Below are 16,430 nucleotides of genomic sequence, written 5' to 3'. Positions count from 1 at the left end.
AATGATAAATTAGTGTGAGATCTAGTATGGTCCAAAACTACTGATTTAAATTTAAATAAAAATATATAAATTGCATAGATAATTCTTTTTATCATGTCTTTATCGGCTAAGATATAATCGATATTATTTTAAATAAGCTAGAGAGCTTATCTACTTATAGATTGGTCATGTAATGGAAAACATATGATCGTTGAAAGTTCAAGAGGTTCTTTCACAGAATCGTAACCAATCAAACTGCAGCACGTCATTATTAAATGACATGTGAAGCCAACGAAGCCTTCATTTCCGTGTTTCGTGTTCTTCAACAGACAGCGAAACTGCACGAACCCCATAGATTCCCCAGCAACGGACACCAGTGCTCGGCCGCCTCCGCCATGCGTGCTTCGAACGCGAAGGCGATTCCCATCCCCATCGGCTGCCCACGTGTCCCTCAATCGGACGGTCGGATGAGTCCTGGACGTGAACCCGACGTTTAAGGAGAGTTAATAGACACCTTATGTCCGGGCGGAGTCCCCTGCGCCTCCTCCACCGTTTCGATTATTAACCTCCGCTTCCCGCTTTACCCCTCACCTTCCACCTCCTCCTCCTCCTCCTTCCCATCTCTCTCTGGAAGGTAACCCTAATCCCCTTCCTCGTTACCCATTCCTCTGCTAGGGTTTATATCGATCTATATAGAATCCCATCCTCGTGTTTTCGATCTCTTTGAGTCTTAGGTAGCTGGAGTACTTGGAATCGTAAGTCATGTCGGACGAGGAGCACCACTTCGAGTCGAAGGCGGACGCCGGGGCGTCCAAGACGTATCCGCAGCAGGCGGGGACGATCCGGAAAAACGGATATATAGTGATCAAGGGGAGGCCGTGCAAGGTCTGCTGATCATTCCCTCCGATCTGGCTTCAGTCCTTTGTGTTCACTCTTCGTTTTTTATTGGATTCGATCAGCTGTCGTGGATCTATGCTGCTTTCTGGTTGATGTGATGTTTGGATTTTATTTTTCGTGGATTCGGCGCTTATCCTGAACATGAGTCAAATTCTTCTTTCTTTTTGTTGCATTTACAGTCAATGCTTTTGTTTTTGTTAGTTTTTATTTCTGAGAATTAACATAAATTTTTTTTGCACAGTGTAAATCTAGTTTCTCATTTAATATGAATAATAATAAGAAAAAGTTAAGAAACTCGCTTGTGAGGCACAAAGAAGCATAGCTTAACTAAAGGAAAGTGGCGCCCGGTTGCCTGGCTATTTTTCCTCCAAAGTACAATTCAAAATTTTGTTGCTGAGTGCTTTAGCACTGTACTTCGACGCGAAATACTATATAAGAGAAAAATTGAGAAAAAAGTAGTCAGCTTTATATTTGATTTGGAATATTGTGATGATCCTTTTTCATAAACAAAAGGGGTATTTGTAGGTGTTTGAATTTTTTTTTTTTTGAATTTCTTCAACACTTTAACCCCTAATTAAATAAATTCAGCCTATTAACCATTTAAAGTAGCCCTCAAAGTTATTTCAAAACTTTTAAAATTCTTGTAAAGTTTAAGCTTTAAATTCCTTTAATTAATAATTTCAAATTTTAATAAAATTCGAAATTAAGAACAGTTTTATCTTGGGATTTGCTTCCTGGTGGTGTTTTTTATCTAATTTTTCTGTAATATCTTGTGCAGGAGTAGTGATCTAATTATCTTAAGTTGTTTTTGTAAAAAATTATACTGAATGATTAATGACCTGATAGAGGTAGATTTTCGTCAAGACCCTTAATGCTAGTTTGGTGGTATTCGATCTTTCCGTACCAAGTTAAGTTAGGTTCTTTAGTTTTAAACTGTCATACCTATCCCTTGTTCTTTTATATGTGTATTTTTAACTCTATCTATAATTTTTGTTGACTACATTCAGCAATGCTGAGTTCTCTCATAACTATTTACTATTTTGAACTTGACAAATTTGCTGAACTAAGATCACACACGAAAAGAATGTCTTTACATGACTATCTATGATCTAGTATTCTGTGTGCTTTTATTCAAGTGTTTGTGTATTCAATTCAATTGATTGTGAATTTATGATTTACGTAGTATAAAGTGGAGTGCTGACATCTGACCACTCTATAGAAATTCAATGGAATGCATTTTGATAGGTCGTTACAGTTGGCACTCAAATTAATTCTCATCTTTAAGGATTTGTGTAAAAGGACCTATAATTCTTATTCTAACGTACCATCGGTACGAGAAATGTGAAAGAACTCAACTACGGAATGTGGGCGACCCATTAGTTCTGTCTTGCTTGAGTTGCCTACCCCATCTATGCCTATGCATCTATGCAAGAGAGAAGAGAACAGCAACTACTGTGCTGTGCCCTTTAAAATTTTAAGCAGTACACCAGATTACTATGTTAGCAGAAATTAACTGAGTATAATATCTGTTCTGTTAGTGGACTTGTTCTTTAGATGTTAACTTCGATATTGTGCATATGCAGCAACAGCAACACGTAAATTTTCTTTTCTTTTCCTGATTTTAGTGGACAGATTTATACATATATATATTTTTCAATACGGTGTCTGAGGATATCCTCTTGTTTCATCTTATGATCATTTGGGGCTGAGTATCTGTGCCTATTCTTTAGTCTTCTTCTCTGATAACATTAAATTACTTGTCAGTTGAGTTGGTTTGAATCGCTGTAATAGGTTGTGGAGGTTTCAACCTCGAAAACTGGGAAGCATGGTCATGCCAAATGTCACTTTGTTGCCATAGACATCTTCAATGCAAAAAAACTTGAAGATATTGTGCCATCATCTCACAACTGTGATGTAAGTGAATTTTGTTATTTGTTGTCTCAGTTAGTATTGACTTCTGTATATCTAATGTGACTAGTCTTTTCTTTGCAGGTTCCTCATGTTACTCGTACCGATTATCAGCTTATTGATATTTCTGAGGATGGATTTGTATGAGCTAGTTTCATTCTCCATCACCTCTTGCTTTTAATCATTCCTGTGTATATTAATATCTTATGACACCTGGCAGGTGAGTCTGCTGACTGAAAATGGCAACACCAAGGATGATCTGAGGCTCCCAACTGATGACTCTCTGCTCACTCAGGTTAGTTGCAGTTTCCTATCTCATTTGAAATTCCAATTATTTCTTCTGCGCCAGCAAGTGAATGATTTTGACTTTTTGAGAAATCTGTTCAGTTTACCACTTCTATCATTAAATGTTTTTTGACAGTTTCCATCATAAGTTGCTTTAATTATTTAACTGAACTTACATGGAGGATGCTTTGACATTCTCTGATATGCTCTTCTTTGGACCTCTGGAGATTAAAAAAAATTCTTAAATTTTGACTGCTGTGTTCGTGTTGCTTGAAAGCCACTCTGCATCGTGACATTAGTTAGAGGGTAATTTTAACGGACTTTTATGATGTTTGAAATTATTAATTGTAATTGTCTGCAAAAAGATAGGGTGTTCATTACCATTTATTAGTGACAACAAAAAGAGAGCCTTGTGTCCCAACTGATTTGGGTCAGTTCTTTTAATGGATAATCACTGAACTGTAAACTATATTAAGCTGGTTGACAATCATAGCTATCTGGCTCACTTTGTGTGATTTGCTCCAATTGCTTAGGATTTGTGGTTGATATAGTCATAAGCAGGATATATAGATGTTAACAAACATTACTGTGGCATTAGCATGAATAATATACATGATTAAACTGAGAAGTTTTCTTGTTGTTAGATATAAAAGATCAAGCTATTGTTCTTTATCAGCTTGAGATTTTAGCAAACACTTTGTTCTTCTCTAAATCCATGCCCTAGAAAGCTCCTTGCTATTTTTCTAGGTGGTTCAGTGCTTATTTTGTATGGTACGGGTAGCTCAGAATTTGAATTGGTGATTCATGTTACTCCAATTAAGTTGCAATTTAGAATTATCTCCAAAATTTGAGATAATATCTGAACTTTGACATTTACCCGAATGATGAATGTTCTGTGATGTGCTCATGCACTAATTGTTGGCTGAACTACTTATTTAGGAGACTTAATGACTTTTTTAAGCGTGAATTTTCTATTCATTTGGTAGTACTCCTCCTTATATAATTCCTCTTGATCTGCTTGTATGATGCAGGAAGAATCTAGTATAGGCAATCCTTCTATTATTTGTTTGGTGGTTGTCAAACGTTGAACAATTTTCTTTATCTGGATTTTGTTCGTGCTAGTTTTTATTTGGTCCTTAGTGCTGTGTAGCAGCTTGTATTTGCAATGTTGCTTGTTAGAAAGTAGTTTCTTTATTTTGTCAGTCCAGATCAATAACCATATTTTTCTGGATGGACAGATTAAAGATGGATTTGCAGATGGGAAGGATCTGGTTGTGACTGTCATGTCCGCCATGGGCGAGGAGCAGATCTGCGCTTTGAAGGACATTGGCCCAAAGTAGCTCTTCTGCATGTACTGCATTCTGCTCTTCTCTAACTATATATTCTCCATGAGCATAGTGCAGCCACTGAGACTTCTAAAAGATGTACGAATAATAACAATAAGGCATTTCATCCTGCTGCTTGAATGGCTTTCGCTGCGGCTGTCGATGTTAGCGATAGCCGAGCTAGTTACTCAACCACTTCTAAGAACTGGTATTCTACATATTCTTTTCTTAAATTTGGTGTGCTCTTTAAAGATTTGCTTTTCTCGATATTTGTCTGAGAAAGAAAGAGAGACTAAATATTTGTTATAGTTATTTGCTTTGTTGGGGTTAACAAAAGTTCCAAACTGGTTCTTTTGAAGAACTAAAAACTTGAAACTGCTGAATGTTTTGGCACCCAATAACTGCAGTTCCTGCATTTGGATTCGGTGTATCGGTTTATACCCACTCAATTTTCACGACTTTTTATTATCGGAGTTATTGAATAACGTATGATTAACGGATTAATATGTTTCCAGTGACATGCTTAGAATTATACATCTGTAACCAGACTATAACAGCCTATATATATATATATATATATACACATTGAGAATGATGTCCTAACTAGAATTTAAATCTGTACTCTTTTAATTATAACTATGTACCCAAATATTATCATTGTTTTGGTTACCTCTTAACAAACGTGGATAAATAGAGATTTTTTAGCCTTAAAAGTGTACAATATGGACCACCCCTCCAAACAACCTTGCAATCCGATATTAATAACGCGCGGACTTCCCAAACAACTTCATGTACCTACCTCAAATGGAAGGAAATTATACTTTTGTTCGATTATTATCTTGATGGGTTTGACTAGTTTGTAGGTTTGCTGCCTGCTAAGTTATTAATACCAAGATGCATTCCAACTTCTTCATATAGTACAAGTTGGTGCACTGGCTAACATAAAATTTTCTGAATTCTACAAGTAAATTATGATGATAATAATAATAATAATAAAAGAAGAAGTTAGATTCTCTTCACTTGCAAAGTTGCAAAAGTGGAAGTAGAAAAAGATGGAACCAGGAAGTTTCAAAAACTAATCATATTTGTTATTCAATTCGGAAAGTCGGTAAGCCTCCATTTAGTTGTGGAATAAGCATAAGTTTATGCTATAATCCAAACAAGAGTTTATTTAAATACTTATCCATCCATTTATAAAGGTGTTTTACTAAGGAGTAGCAAATGTTGATCTTCGAAACCGTAATCCAACTTTTAAATATGTTTATATTTATATTAATTAGGTTTGTATTTAATGAGTTAATCCATCTAACTCAATTATTAAACGGATCGTATTTGTATTTATTATCTCAATCCCATCGACCTATTTATGCACCAACCAGTTCTACATGATATCTCGTTTATAATCCAACTAACTTATTTATTATTTGAAAAAGTTTGCTTATAACTCGAGTAACTTATACTATATATATGTTTATAACTAGTGTAATTTGTATAATAAATAGTTCTTATTGGGCTAACCATAACTAATCATAAATATTGTGCAATTATAGACAACATTTTCTTTGAACTTGATTGGTTACTCTAGGCTTGTCATCCAACTGTCGATCATTAATATATCTAAAATCTAACCTAGTTGAGGTCTTTGAGGACCATTTGAGCCGGTCTCTATCTATATTTAAGTCTCGTTGAAAATATGAACTATGTCTTGCTAGTCTGAGTTTGAGGTTAAATAAAAATTTAAGTCATTTTAAATATGAGAGCAAAACTTAAAGTCCTTTGAAGATTTTCTAATCAATATTATCACCGACATAAATAGATTGGCACTCTAGTAGTATGAATTATTAGTCTGTGATTAAGTTACTCTTAAGAAAAAAAATATGGAAAAATATTTTTTAATATAGTTTTAGTAGCAAATTATAATATTTTATTTTACTTTTTTTTTAATTCGCCTTAATTAATGGAATTATTGATTTGGAACAAGCTAACCTTAATCATCATTTGTTCCTGTAAATTAAATACTTTAAATAATTTACTACATCAGTTATGAGAAAAAGAATAAAAGTCTGGATTTGTGGACTGTGGTTAAGCCAGAATTTAGAGTACATAAACTTATTTTTTTTGTTAATTCTCATTAATTTATATATGATAAAATCAAAATGCCTTTTGTCTTATGTTTATTTTCATCTCATTTATGTTTCTCATTTTTATATTCTAGGCATTGCAAATATTTCAATATATATATACAGAAAGCAAAATGGTCAATAGATTTAATATAAATTGCCTTAATAATTAGTTTTGAATAGAAAAGTAATGAGGGCGTATAGATTTGAAATACAAGCTGAGTTAAGTGATCTAATTTTTTTTTTAAAAAATTACTATTTAGCCTAACTATCAGAGGGTAATATGTATTTTCTCTTATTTTATTTTTGAAAGAAGCCATGATGACTCTGATTTATTTCGAAACTCCTATTATACTCTCTTAATTAAATCAATAAATTGTAAAAAAAATATTTTAATGTAGGTGACTCGAGAGTGTATTGACTTGAAAGAGCTACTCGGCGGTGCTAAAGTTTTATTACATATAAGAGCACAATAATAATTCGGTTGGTACCACTATACGACTTAGTGGTAAGATGTGTAAATAAGCTCGCTCAAGCTAAGGTTAACTCAACTTAAGTCGAGCATAGTCAACCTAAGCTCAAACCTATTTTCGAGCCAAACTCAAATCAAGTCGGATCGAGCTATACCAAGCCTGAGCCTAACCTAAGCCTGAAATTAGGCTACTTTCAAGTTAGGCTAACCGAGCCTATTATTCAAGCCAAGCTAGATTGAGCCTAACCATCGAGCCTTAAAAAAAACTAAGAACTTGAAATTTAAATTGAGTCTAAAATCAAAGCTCAGACTCTAAGCTTCAGTCGAACTATGCCATAGCCACTCAATTTATTTTAACACCTCTACTTGGCGGCACCACTACTCAAGGTGATGACTTAACAATATTTAGCTCAAGAATAATAACTCTACAGTACAATAACTTAGATTTACTACTTAAATATCTTATTTATACGCTATATAACGTAAATATCTCTGTATTAAGAGAGAGTTGTTTGTTATCTCGGCGGTCCACTCAGATGATTTACTTTTTAAATACTCTGCTGGTTCCTAAGCGATAAAGAGAAGTATATTTTGTCGTATAAAAGTAAAGCTTGATATAAGGCCCATGCCGGTCATTATAATTAATCTATTCAGACAAAAACCCAGAGTTCAAAAGTCAACTCATCTTTAGTTTTTTTTTTTTTTAATTCTTTCAAATTCGTAAAAGGTCTTTAATCTCCTGTTCTATCCAACCCCATCTCTCTCTCTCTCCAAAAATTTCCACACCGCTGACTTCCAAAATCCAAATTCCTGCCTCTCCTCACCCAGAAAGAAACGCAAATCCAATACGGAAGAAAAAAAAAAAGGAGGAGGAGGAGAAGAAGACGAGAGACAAAAGAAGAGCTGCAACTTTTAGTCCCATAGCCGCTAAATTTAGGAGGAGGTGGAGATGGCGGCAAATGGAAGAGAAAAGAGTACGGCGCCGCCGCCGAGACCTACCATAACCCTACCTCCTCGTGCCTCCTTCGCGTCCCTCTTCCACGCTGACGGCGGCGGCGGAGGCGTTTCTGAGGCGAGCCCCGGACCGTTGACTCTGGCCTCGAGCTTGTTCCCCGACGACTCCGAATCTGACTGCCGGTCGTTTACTCAGTTACTTGTGGGAGCCATGAATTCTCCGGCGGCGGCTAGGGATTCGAGAGGAGGTGGTGGGTTGGTTCGATTGGGGCAGAATCGCCCACCGAGCCTCTCGGTGGCGCAGCAGTCGATGTTTATGATACCGCCGGGTCTTAGCCCGACGTGCTTGCTGGATTCCCCGGCCTTCTTGCCGCCTGCGATGGTACGTGATTGCTCAAAATTTCGATCTCGCGTTGTTCTTCTTGCGTGGTAGAATTGGTTATAAACGTTTGAAATCTATGCAGTATTTGGATGTGTTCTTGGGCTGTTTAACGATATAAAGAATGGAGCTTTGTTAAATGGATAGTTTTCAAAATTTAGCACTTGAGGGATGTGTGAACATGCTTCCTTTGCTTCTTAGAACATCGGTTTGAATCTAGTGAATACTGACTTAGATTTCTTACAATGAGAAAAAATAAATCTCACCTTGGATCAGATGACAAATATTCCTTTTTTCTGCTCATTGTTAAATGGTGTGAGATGTTAGCTTTGAGAGCATTTCTTGAAAGTCTTGCGGAGTAATAATATCTGTTTGAATGTAAGAGTTTCATTGGGTCAAATAAGCATTCTATTTTCGATCTTCCGATTCCTTATTGTCGGAAATCTTTAAATACCATTCGAATTTATTCTTGCAAAGTTCTAGGTGTTTTCTGATATTAGTCTCTGTATTGGAACTTAAACAGGTAAGTCTTTAGTGTAGTAAGATAATGCCATTTTTTGGATTACAATTACCGACCCTTAATAGTTGGAACGCAAAGGCTTGTTTGTTCTTCTATTTGATCAAACAAACTTGGCACTTCGTTTAGATTAAAATGTCCCAGTTTATCTCACTGTTGCTCCCTTGTGGTGTCCAAGATATCTCTCTTTCTCCTCTGATTTGAACTCTCTTTGTATTCTTTTTCTGGGTCCCTGCTAAGTATTTGTTTGAATAAAGACTAGAAAAAGTGATGAATAACTTCTGGTATAGATATAGGTTTCTTTCTTTCCTATTTTTCTTCTCAGTTTTCCCTCTATCTGTATTGCTGCAGCCAGTTCAGCTTATGTTTGTTACCATACTTCCCACCTCTTCATCTTTTTATTGCTTGGGTTCCGTTTCTTTCTACTACGTTTGACCTGAATTCAGATCAACTGCAGATCAAATTGTAGACAGGCTTGATTTGAACTTGTGTGAACTTCAAAATTACCAGGGTTGCATCAACCTCTATTTCATGGGACAAGTGTTATAAATCCAAGCTTATTCACATTCATAGAACTGAGTTCTGAGTTTAACTCCAAGAGATTGATATGTACTTCTTAAGCTTTAAAGGTTCTTTTTTTTTTCTGATAAAGGTATTTCATTACAGGAAGTTTTTAAGGTTCCTCCACCAAAGTCATTCATTCTAACTGGTTGTGATTTCATACATATATGGGTATGGGTATTTCATATCCGAAGGTATTCCATACATATATGGGAATAGGTGCCTGTATATATATATATATACACACACATAGAGGAGTTTCCTCTAGTAAACATCTTGGATTAGTTGAAAGAAATTTCATCATTTATAGGACTGGTTATGATTTTCAAACGTGATTCTTAAAATGGTCATGGGGACAGCGCAATGATAAAAATGTTTCTTTTATCGTGGTTCCCAAAATCGTTGATTCCGTGTCTAATCGGTCTATTCGGGTTGAAATCAGCCGTAACCATTTCCAATCCTGATTTGAAACTTGTCTAGTGATTGGTTTTATTGATAAGTCATTTTCAATCAAGACTATTTTTTAAAGATTCATGTCAAATTTAAAATGAATATGACCTAGGGTAATTGATGTTGATAATTACAGTCTTTCTAAGTTTTAAGTTTTCATCATTTATCTCTCGTATACTCTCTTTCCACCCATCACACTTCATTGAACTTATCTAACAACCGATCCGATTAGCTTCTTGGCTACTCCTTTTTTTTTGTTTTTTTGGTCTCATTTCTCTTCTTTCATTCTCATCCATTCTTTAATTCCCTTTTTATTACTATTCATATTACTTTTGCAATAGTAACTTACGAGCTTAGAAATTTATTAAATTCAGAAAACTTTATCATGGTTTTGAATTAGCTTTTTAGGAGTAATTTTTATTTTCTTATTTTTTTTAAGTTATAAAAATTTTCTTATATTTTAAAATAATATTTAAATTTTTACATGATAAAAAATAGTCTATACGATCAATACGACTAATACATATCGTTTTTTTTTCTAACGATTGATCATGATCTAGATATCGAGTTTCAAAACCTTACTTTTTGGTTAGTAAATAATATGTTTATATTTTGCTTCTCTTTCAAGGTGTGGGTGTCCAAAATTTTGTATTTTATTATTTAATATCTGGTATATCTGGCATGGTTGAAATTAAGGTTTTATATCTCCTAACAAAATGTTTTAGCAATCTCTAGATATTATTAGCCATGTGAACTGTAGAAAATTCCATTGGCCAGACAGACAAGTAATTTTTTTTTTCTTTTTACAGGGGAGCTTTGGAATGTCCCATCAACAGGCCTTGTCTCAAGTTACATCCCAGGCTGCCCAGTCTCCATTCAAAATGCCTCCCACTCAAGTAGATTATCCATCTTCTTTCTCTGTGGCACCAACAGCCTCCTCAGTTCAGCATGCAAGCTCTCATATGACATCAATACAGGATATGCCAATTGTGACATCAAACACATATAACACCATCTTTCAATCTGCTGATCAAGGCTCACAAGCCGATGAAAGATCCCAATCTTCAACCGTTGTTGTTGATAAGCCGGCCAATGATGGCTATAATTGGCGGAAATATGGTCAGAAGATGGTGAAGGGCAGTGAATTTCCTAGGAGCTACTACAAGTGTACTCACTCCAACTGCCCAGTTAAGAAAAAGGTTGAGCATTCTGTAGATGGCCAAATAACTGAGATAATTTACAAAGGACAACACAATCATCAGCAACCGCCAAATAAGCGTTCCAAGGATGTGGGTGCTTTGCCAAGTGAGTCAAATGAGTTCAATAGGAACCAAGACATTCCTGCCACTTCAAATGATACCACTTGTGCACCTTCAGTGGCTAAGAGAGATCGAGAATCTGGTTCAAGTGATAGTGAGGAAATGGGTGATGGAGAAAGGAGGATAGATGAAGCGGATGATGATCCAGGGAATAAAAAAAGGTATTGTTAATTTTCTACATGCTAAAAAGTATAATAAAATAATGCCTTACTTTCATGGAATTGCCAGTTTCTCAAAACTAGTGCTTGTGTTCATTGGGCAGGAATATACCAACTTCTTCACAAGCACAATCAGAGTCCAAGATCATTGTGCAAACGACTAGCGAGGTTGATCTTTTGGATGATGGTTACAGGTGGCGCAAGTACGGCCAGAAAGTGGTGAAAGGAAATCCTAATCCAAGGTAGTGAGTCTACTTCTTTGTATTGATATGGATACTTTTCTATTGCTACGAGTATATATGTATTTTTGCTTCTGCATGTCCATCCAAACTCTTGTGCATCTCCCCCCTGAATCTAAACATGGACTGAAATATAGCGAGTTTTTAACCAAAGTGCTCCCACAGTAAAAAATATTTTCTAAACTACAATATTATTTAAACTATTTTTTAAACTAGTACAATAGTGAAATCGCTTTCTCATATAGTGATTCTTAGTAAATTAATTAGTTTTTCAATAGGCTAAAATATAAAGAAAGTTTAAATTATCGTAACTTTGCGCTAGATTATTCATTTTAGTTAAAAAAATGTCATTATGAAAAAATAGAAAAGATCTATAAGATAAATAAAAACCATAGCTTCTCTAAATTTTAATTTCAAAACCTTTATATATTAGTTTATAAATTGTTTTATCCGAAAGCTTTTTATATAAAAATAATAGTGAAAAAATATTCATTGTTTAAGACAATAATTTTCCTAATAGTTTTTCAATGTATTGAAAAATTAATAATTCACTAAAAATTGTTGTCTAAGACAACGATTTTACTATTATATTAGTTTGAACAATAGCATACTTTGAGAAATATTTTATCTTTACAACATCTCATTTCATGATTTATAGCTCACACATACTACTGTATTATGTTATGCAGGAGTTATTACAAATGCACCTACTTGGGATGCAATGTCAGGAAGCACATCGAGAGAGCCTCGGTCGACCCGAAGGCCGTAATAACGACATACGAAGGAAAACACAATCATGATATACCAGCCGCTAGGAGAAGCAGCCATAACATCGCGTTTCATGCCGCCACTTCCAACAAGTTAGAAAACAAACAGCAGAACGACATATCTAGTAATCAAGCTTTCTTTACACGAACAAACTTCAACAGGACTGATCACATGCCAGCCACTGTCTTACAGTTGAAAGAAGAACACGACATCATATAATAATTCTTCAAGAGTACTTTCTGCTGTGATAAAAGAAGAAAAAAAATGGCTCCAACATGCATGTTCATTGCTGATGTTTATTCTGATTTGTTGAGAGCATGATGATTGTCGATGTTTCGGCGTATGACCGACGGTGGCTCGCTCACCTGTGCATTTCTTCCGGTGCCTCCTCGCCAGCGGTATCGGTCGTTGTTGTATGTGTTGTAAGTCTACCGATGAGCAAAAATTGGCAAGGAAACGAAAGATCTCTTACTTATTTCAAAGTGTGTGTATATATATATTTCTTATATATATGATTGACTCTGACGGTGGATAGTGAAAGCAAATATGATTCAAATTGAGGATAGCATGTATAAAATGAACAGTAAAACACAGATTGATTTATGATGATTCAAGCATGTGGTGTATAGATTTCAATACGAATTTTTCTTACTACACATACTTATCAATGAATGGTATTTTTACCTTTTAAATCTTAAATGATTCATATTTTTATTGTTAGAAAAAGTAACCTGCGTGCATCCATTAAAAATTATAAAAAATAAAATAGAAGGGTTATATTATTCTACATGCAAATATCAAATTTAAATAGTTTTTTTTTTCTTCTTCAAAATAGGCCTGTTCAGCGATTTATCTTTTATAAACTATAGTTGAAGCATTTTACTGTTGACTTACCAGAAATTGGTCCCATTTAATTATAAATATAATTGGTAGACCAAAACAGTAAAAAAAATTATAAGAAAGCCCATTTTGGATTAAAAGAACAATCAATTTCAAGGACAATATAAAGAGTATTTAGAAGGGTATAAATGTAAAAGGCCTTCTTTTAATTCTTAATTTAAAGGCGATTAGTTATCCCTCTCTTTCCAAATTCCCACGCTAACACCTCTTAACTCCCGACGAAGAATAGAAACAAGAAACAGATTTGAAGAATGGCGGGAGAAGAAGGAGCACCCCCGCCGCCGCTGTCCCCGCCTCCTCTGACTACGTTTTCGCCGGCGCGGCTGCCGTCATTGTCTCCTCTGTCTACGTGGCCAGTGCCGCTGTCCCCGGATCCTCTGTTTGCGTGGCTATGGACGCCGCCATCTTCTCCTCTGCCTACGTTGTCTCCGGCGCAGCTGCCGCCATCGCCTCCTCTGTCTATGTGGCTATGGACGCCGCCATCTTCTCCTCTGCCTACGTTGTCTCCGGCGCAGCTTCCGCCATCGCCTCCTCTGTCTACGTGGCCACTGCCGCTGTCCCCGGATTCTCTGCCTCCGTGGCCAGCGCCGCCGCCATCGCCTCCTCCTCCTGTGTCGCTGCCGACGCCGCCATCGCCTCCTCTGCCTTCGTTGCCTCCGCCGTCTACTCTGCCTACGTTTCCGCCATCGCCTCCTCTGGAAACATGGTCTCTGCCGCTGTCCCCGGATCCTCTGCCTCCGTGGCCATCGACGCCGCCATCGCCTCCTCCTCCTGTGTGGCAGCCGACGCCGCCATCGCCTCCTCTGCCTTCGTTGCCTCCACCGTCTACTCTGCCTACGTTTCCGCCATCGCCTCCTCTGTCTACGTGGCCACTGCCGCTGTCCCCGGATTCTCTGCCTCCGTGGCCATCGACGCTGCCATCGCCTCCTCTGCCTTCGTTGCCTCCACCGTCTACTCTGCCAACGTTTCCGCCATCGCCTCCTCTGGAAACATGGTCTCTGCCGCTGTCCCCGGATCCTCTGCCTCCGTGGCCATCGACGCCGCCATCGCCTCCTCTGCCTTCGTTGCCTCCACCGTCTACTCTGCCAACGTTTCCGCCATCGCCTCCTCTGGAAACATGGCCTCTGCCGCTGCCATCGCCTCCTCCTCCTGTGTGGCAGCCGACGCCGCCATCGCCTCCTCTGCCTTCGTTGCCTCCACCGTCTACTCTGCCTACGTTTCCGCCATTGCCTCCTCTGTCTACGTGGCCACTGCCGCTGTCCCCGGATTCTCTGCCTCCGTGGCCATCGACGCCGCCATCGCCTCCTCTGCCTTCGTTGCCTCCACCGTCTACTCTGCCAACGTTTCCGCCATCGCCTCCTCTGGAAACATGGCCTCTGCCGCTGTCCCCGGATCCTCTGCCTCCGTGGCCATCGACGCCGCCATCGCCTCCTCCTCCTGTGTGGCAGCCGACGCCGCCATCGCCTCCTCTGCCTTCATTGCCTCCTCCGTCTACTCTGCCTACGTTTCCGCCATCGCCTCCTCTGGAAACATGGCCTCTGCCGCTGTCCCCGGATCCTCTGCCTCCGTGGCCATCGACGCCGCCATCGCCTCCTCTGCCTTCATTGCCTCCGCCGTCTACTCTGCCTACGTTTCCGCCATCGCCTCCTCTGGAAACATGGCCTCTGCCGCTGTCCCCGGATCCTCTGCCTCCGTGGCCATCGACGCCGCCATCGCCTCCTCCTCCTGTGTGGCTGCCGACGCCGCCATCGCTTCCTCTGCCTTCGTTGACTCCGCCATCTACGCTGCCTACTTTTCCGCCATCGCCTCCTCTGGAAACATGGCCTCTGCCGCTGTCCCCGGATCCTCTGCCTCCGTGGCCATCGACGCCACCATCGCCTCCTCCTCCTGTGTGGCTGCCGAGGCCGCCATCGCCTCCTCTGCCTACGTTTCCGCCATCGTCTACTCTACCTGCGTTGCCCCCGACGATGCTGCCACCATCCCCTCCTCTGCCTACGTGGCCACCGACGCCGCTGCGGCCATCGCCTCCTCTGCCTTCGTGGCCACCGACGCCGCTGCGGCCATCGCCTCCTCTGCCTTCGTGGCCACCGACGCCGCTGCGGCCATCGCCTCCTCTGCCTTCGTGGCCACCGACGCCGCTGCGGCCATCGCCTCCTCTGCCTTCGTGGCCACCAACGCCGCTGCCGCCATCTCCTCCTCTGCCTACGTTGCCACCGACGCCGCTACGGCCTCCTCCACCTACGTGGCCATCGATCCCGTGGCGGCAACCGTGCGTTGGCCGCGGGCGGGCGATGATGCAGACCATCGGCAACCCTCCTATCTACACCGCAAATCTCCCCTCTCAAATCGGCCGTACGTGTAACCGACCACCACCTCGTTCCCCCGTGTGGTCACCCAATCTTCCACCCCCATACAGTTTGCCTACGCCGGTATGTGGTCTCCTAAACATCCATTCTTTGATTGCGACGTACTCGATCTCGAGTTGTGCTTCTACTTCTCTTTCCCCAATGCTAAGGTTGCATGTTCGTGCTTTTATTCGTTGGTTGGTCAATTGGTTGGTTAGGTGTTTTGTGTTGTGATGGATCAAACTCTGCTAGAAAGGCTTGTTCTTGATCATTTGTTCTTGCATGGAGTTATGAAGATTATGGAGCAGTGGTATGACGACATTCTTGTTTTCTTGAACGGAGTTATGAAGATCCGACCTTGAATTGTATCTTCTTCTTCTTCTCTCTCTCTCTCTCTCTCTATCTCTCTCTTTGTGTATGTTCTTGGTGATATAAACAATGAGGTTTGGCTAGGATTGGCTTAATGATTATGGAATAGTAGTGCTTATAATATGTTCTTCTTGGATGATGTTTACCTGATCGAAGAGGTAAGAAACTGAGTTTTTGCTTGAAATAAAATAAAATAAAAATCTCTCATTCTGTTTTCATTTTTCATTAGCTTGCATCAGGTGGCCATTTCGCAGGTGGTGGTTCTTTGCCAAGATATCCAAATGTACGTAATAATACACAGATGGGCATTTCTACCACATCTGGCGGTTACTTTCGTACTCCACAGTTACCTAACAGAGATAGAAAACCTACCTTTCGTACTCCACCAATGCCTAAGAGAAGTAGCGAATCTACCACTCGGACTCGACCAGTACCTAACAAGAGAGCTAGAGAATCTAGCCAGAGTTCAAGTGGTAGTAAGGAGG

The 16,430-nt window shown here is 39.2% G+C and overlaps 3 protein-coding genes across 3 annotated transcripts; all 3 read left to right on the top strand.

The window, feature by feature from the left end:
- Positions 1 to 459: 459 nt before the first annotated feature.
- LOC140774574 (eukaryotic translation initiation factor 5A-2-like) lies at positions 460 to 4,661 on the top strand. The gene is made up of 6 exons (XM_073117615.1): positions 460 to 613; positions 714 to 864; positions 2,668 to 2,790; positions 2,869 to 2,925; positions 3,005 to 3,079; positions 4,308 to 4,661. The coding sequence occupies exons 2-6, from the start codon at positions 742 to 744 to the stop codon at positions 4,407 to 4,409; spliced, it is 480 nt and encodes a 159-aa protein (XP_072973716.1). The 5' UTR covers positions 460 to 613; positions 714 to 741; the 3' UTR covers positions 4,410 to 4,661.
- Positions 4,662 to 7,736: 3,075 nt separating this feature from the next.
- LOC140774984 (probable WRKY transcription factor 4) lies at positions 7,737 to 12,967 on the top strand. Its single transcript, XM_073118192.1, has 4 exons — positions 7,737 to 8,322; positions 10,657 to 11,327; positions 11,429 to 11,566; positions 12,253 to 12,967. The coding sequence occupies exons 1-4, from the start codon at positions 7,936 to 7,938 to the stop codon at positions 12,548 to 12,550; spliced, it is 1,494 nt and encodes a 497-aa protein (XP_072974293.1). The 5' UTR covers positions 7,737 to 7,935; the 3' UTR covers positions 12,551 to 12,967.
- Positions 12,968 to 13,622: 655 nt separating this feature from the next.
- Positions 13,623 to 16,420, top strand: LOC140775150 (uncharacterized). The gene is made up of 2 exons (XM_073118416.1): positions 13,623 to 16,103; positions 16,185 to 16,420. The coding sequence occupies exon 1, from the start codon at positions 13,623 to 13,625 to the stop codon at positions 15,591 to 15,593; it is 1,971 nt and encodes a 656-aa protein (XP_072974517.1). The 3' UTR covers positions 15,594 to 16,103; positions 16,185 to 16,420.
- Positions 16,421 to 16,430: the final 10 nt, after the last annotated feature.

The sequence above is a fragment of the Typha angustifolia genome, chromosome 13 (genome assembly GCF_048772165.1).
Source record: "Typha angustifolia cultivar Huaian chromosome 13, ASM4877216v1, whole genome shotgun sequence".
Lineage (NCBI taxonomy): Eukaryota > Viridiplantae > Streptophyta > Magnoliopsida > Poales > Typhaceae > Typha > Typha angustifolia.
This window is presented reverse-complemented; position numbering and strand designations above follow the sequence as displayed.

Coding starts and splice junctions, on each gene's coding strand:
- LOC140775150 (XM_073118416.1), top strand. CDS start 13,623: ATGGACGCCGCCATCTTCTCCTCTGCCTACGTTGTCTCCGGCGCAGCT.
- LOC140774574 (XM_073117615.1), top strand. CDS start 742: ATGTCGGACGAGGAGCACCACTTCGAGTCGAAGGCGGACGCCGGGGCG. Junction 2,926..3,004: donor ATATTTCTGAGGATGGATTT/GTATGAGCTAGT, acceptor GACACCTGGCAG/GTGAGTCTGCTGACTGAAAA. Junction 3,080..4,307: donor ATGACTCTCTGCTCACTCAG/GTTAGTTGCAGT, acceptor CTGGATGGACAG/ATTAAAGATGGATTTGCAGA.
- LOC140774984 (XM_073118192.1), top strand. CDS start 7,936: ATGGCGGCAAATGGAAGAGAAAAGAGTACGGCGCCGCCGCCGAGACCT. Junction 11,328..11,428: donor GATCCAGGGAATAAAAAAAG/GTATTGTTAATT, acceptor TTCATTGGGCAG/GAATATACCAACTTCTTCAC. Junction 11,567..12,252: donor AAAGGAAATCCTAATCCAAG/GTAGTGAGTCTA, acceptor TATGTTATGCAG/GAGTTATTACAAATGCACCT.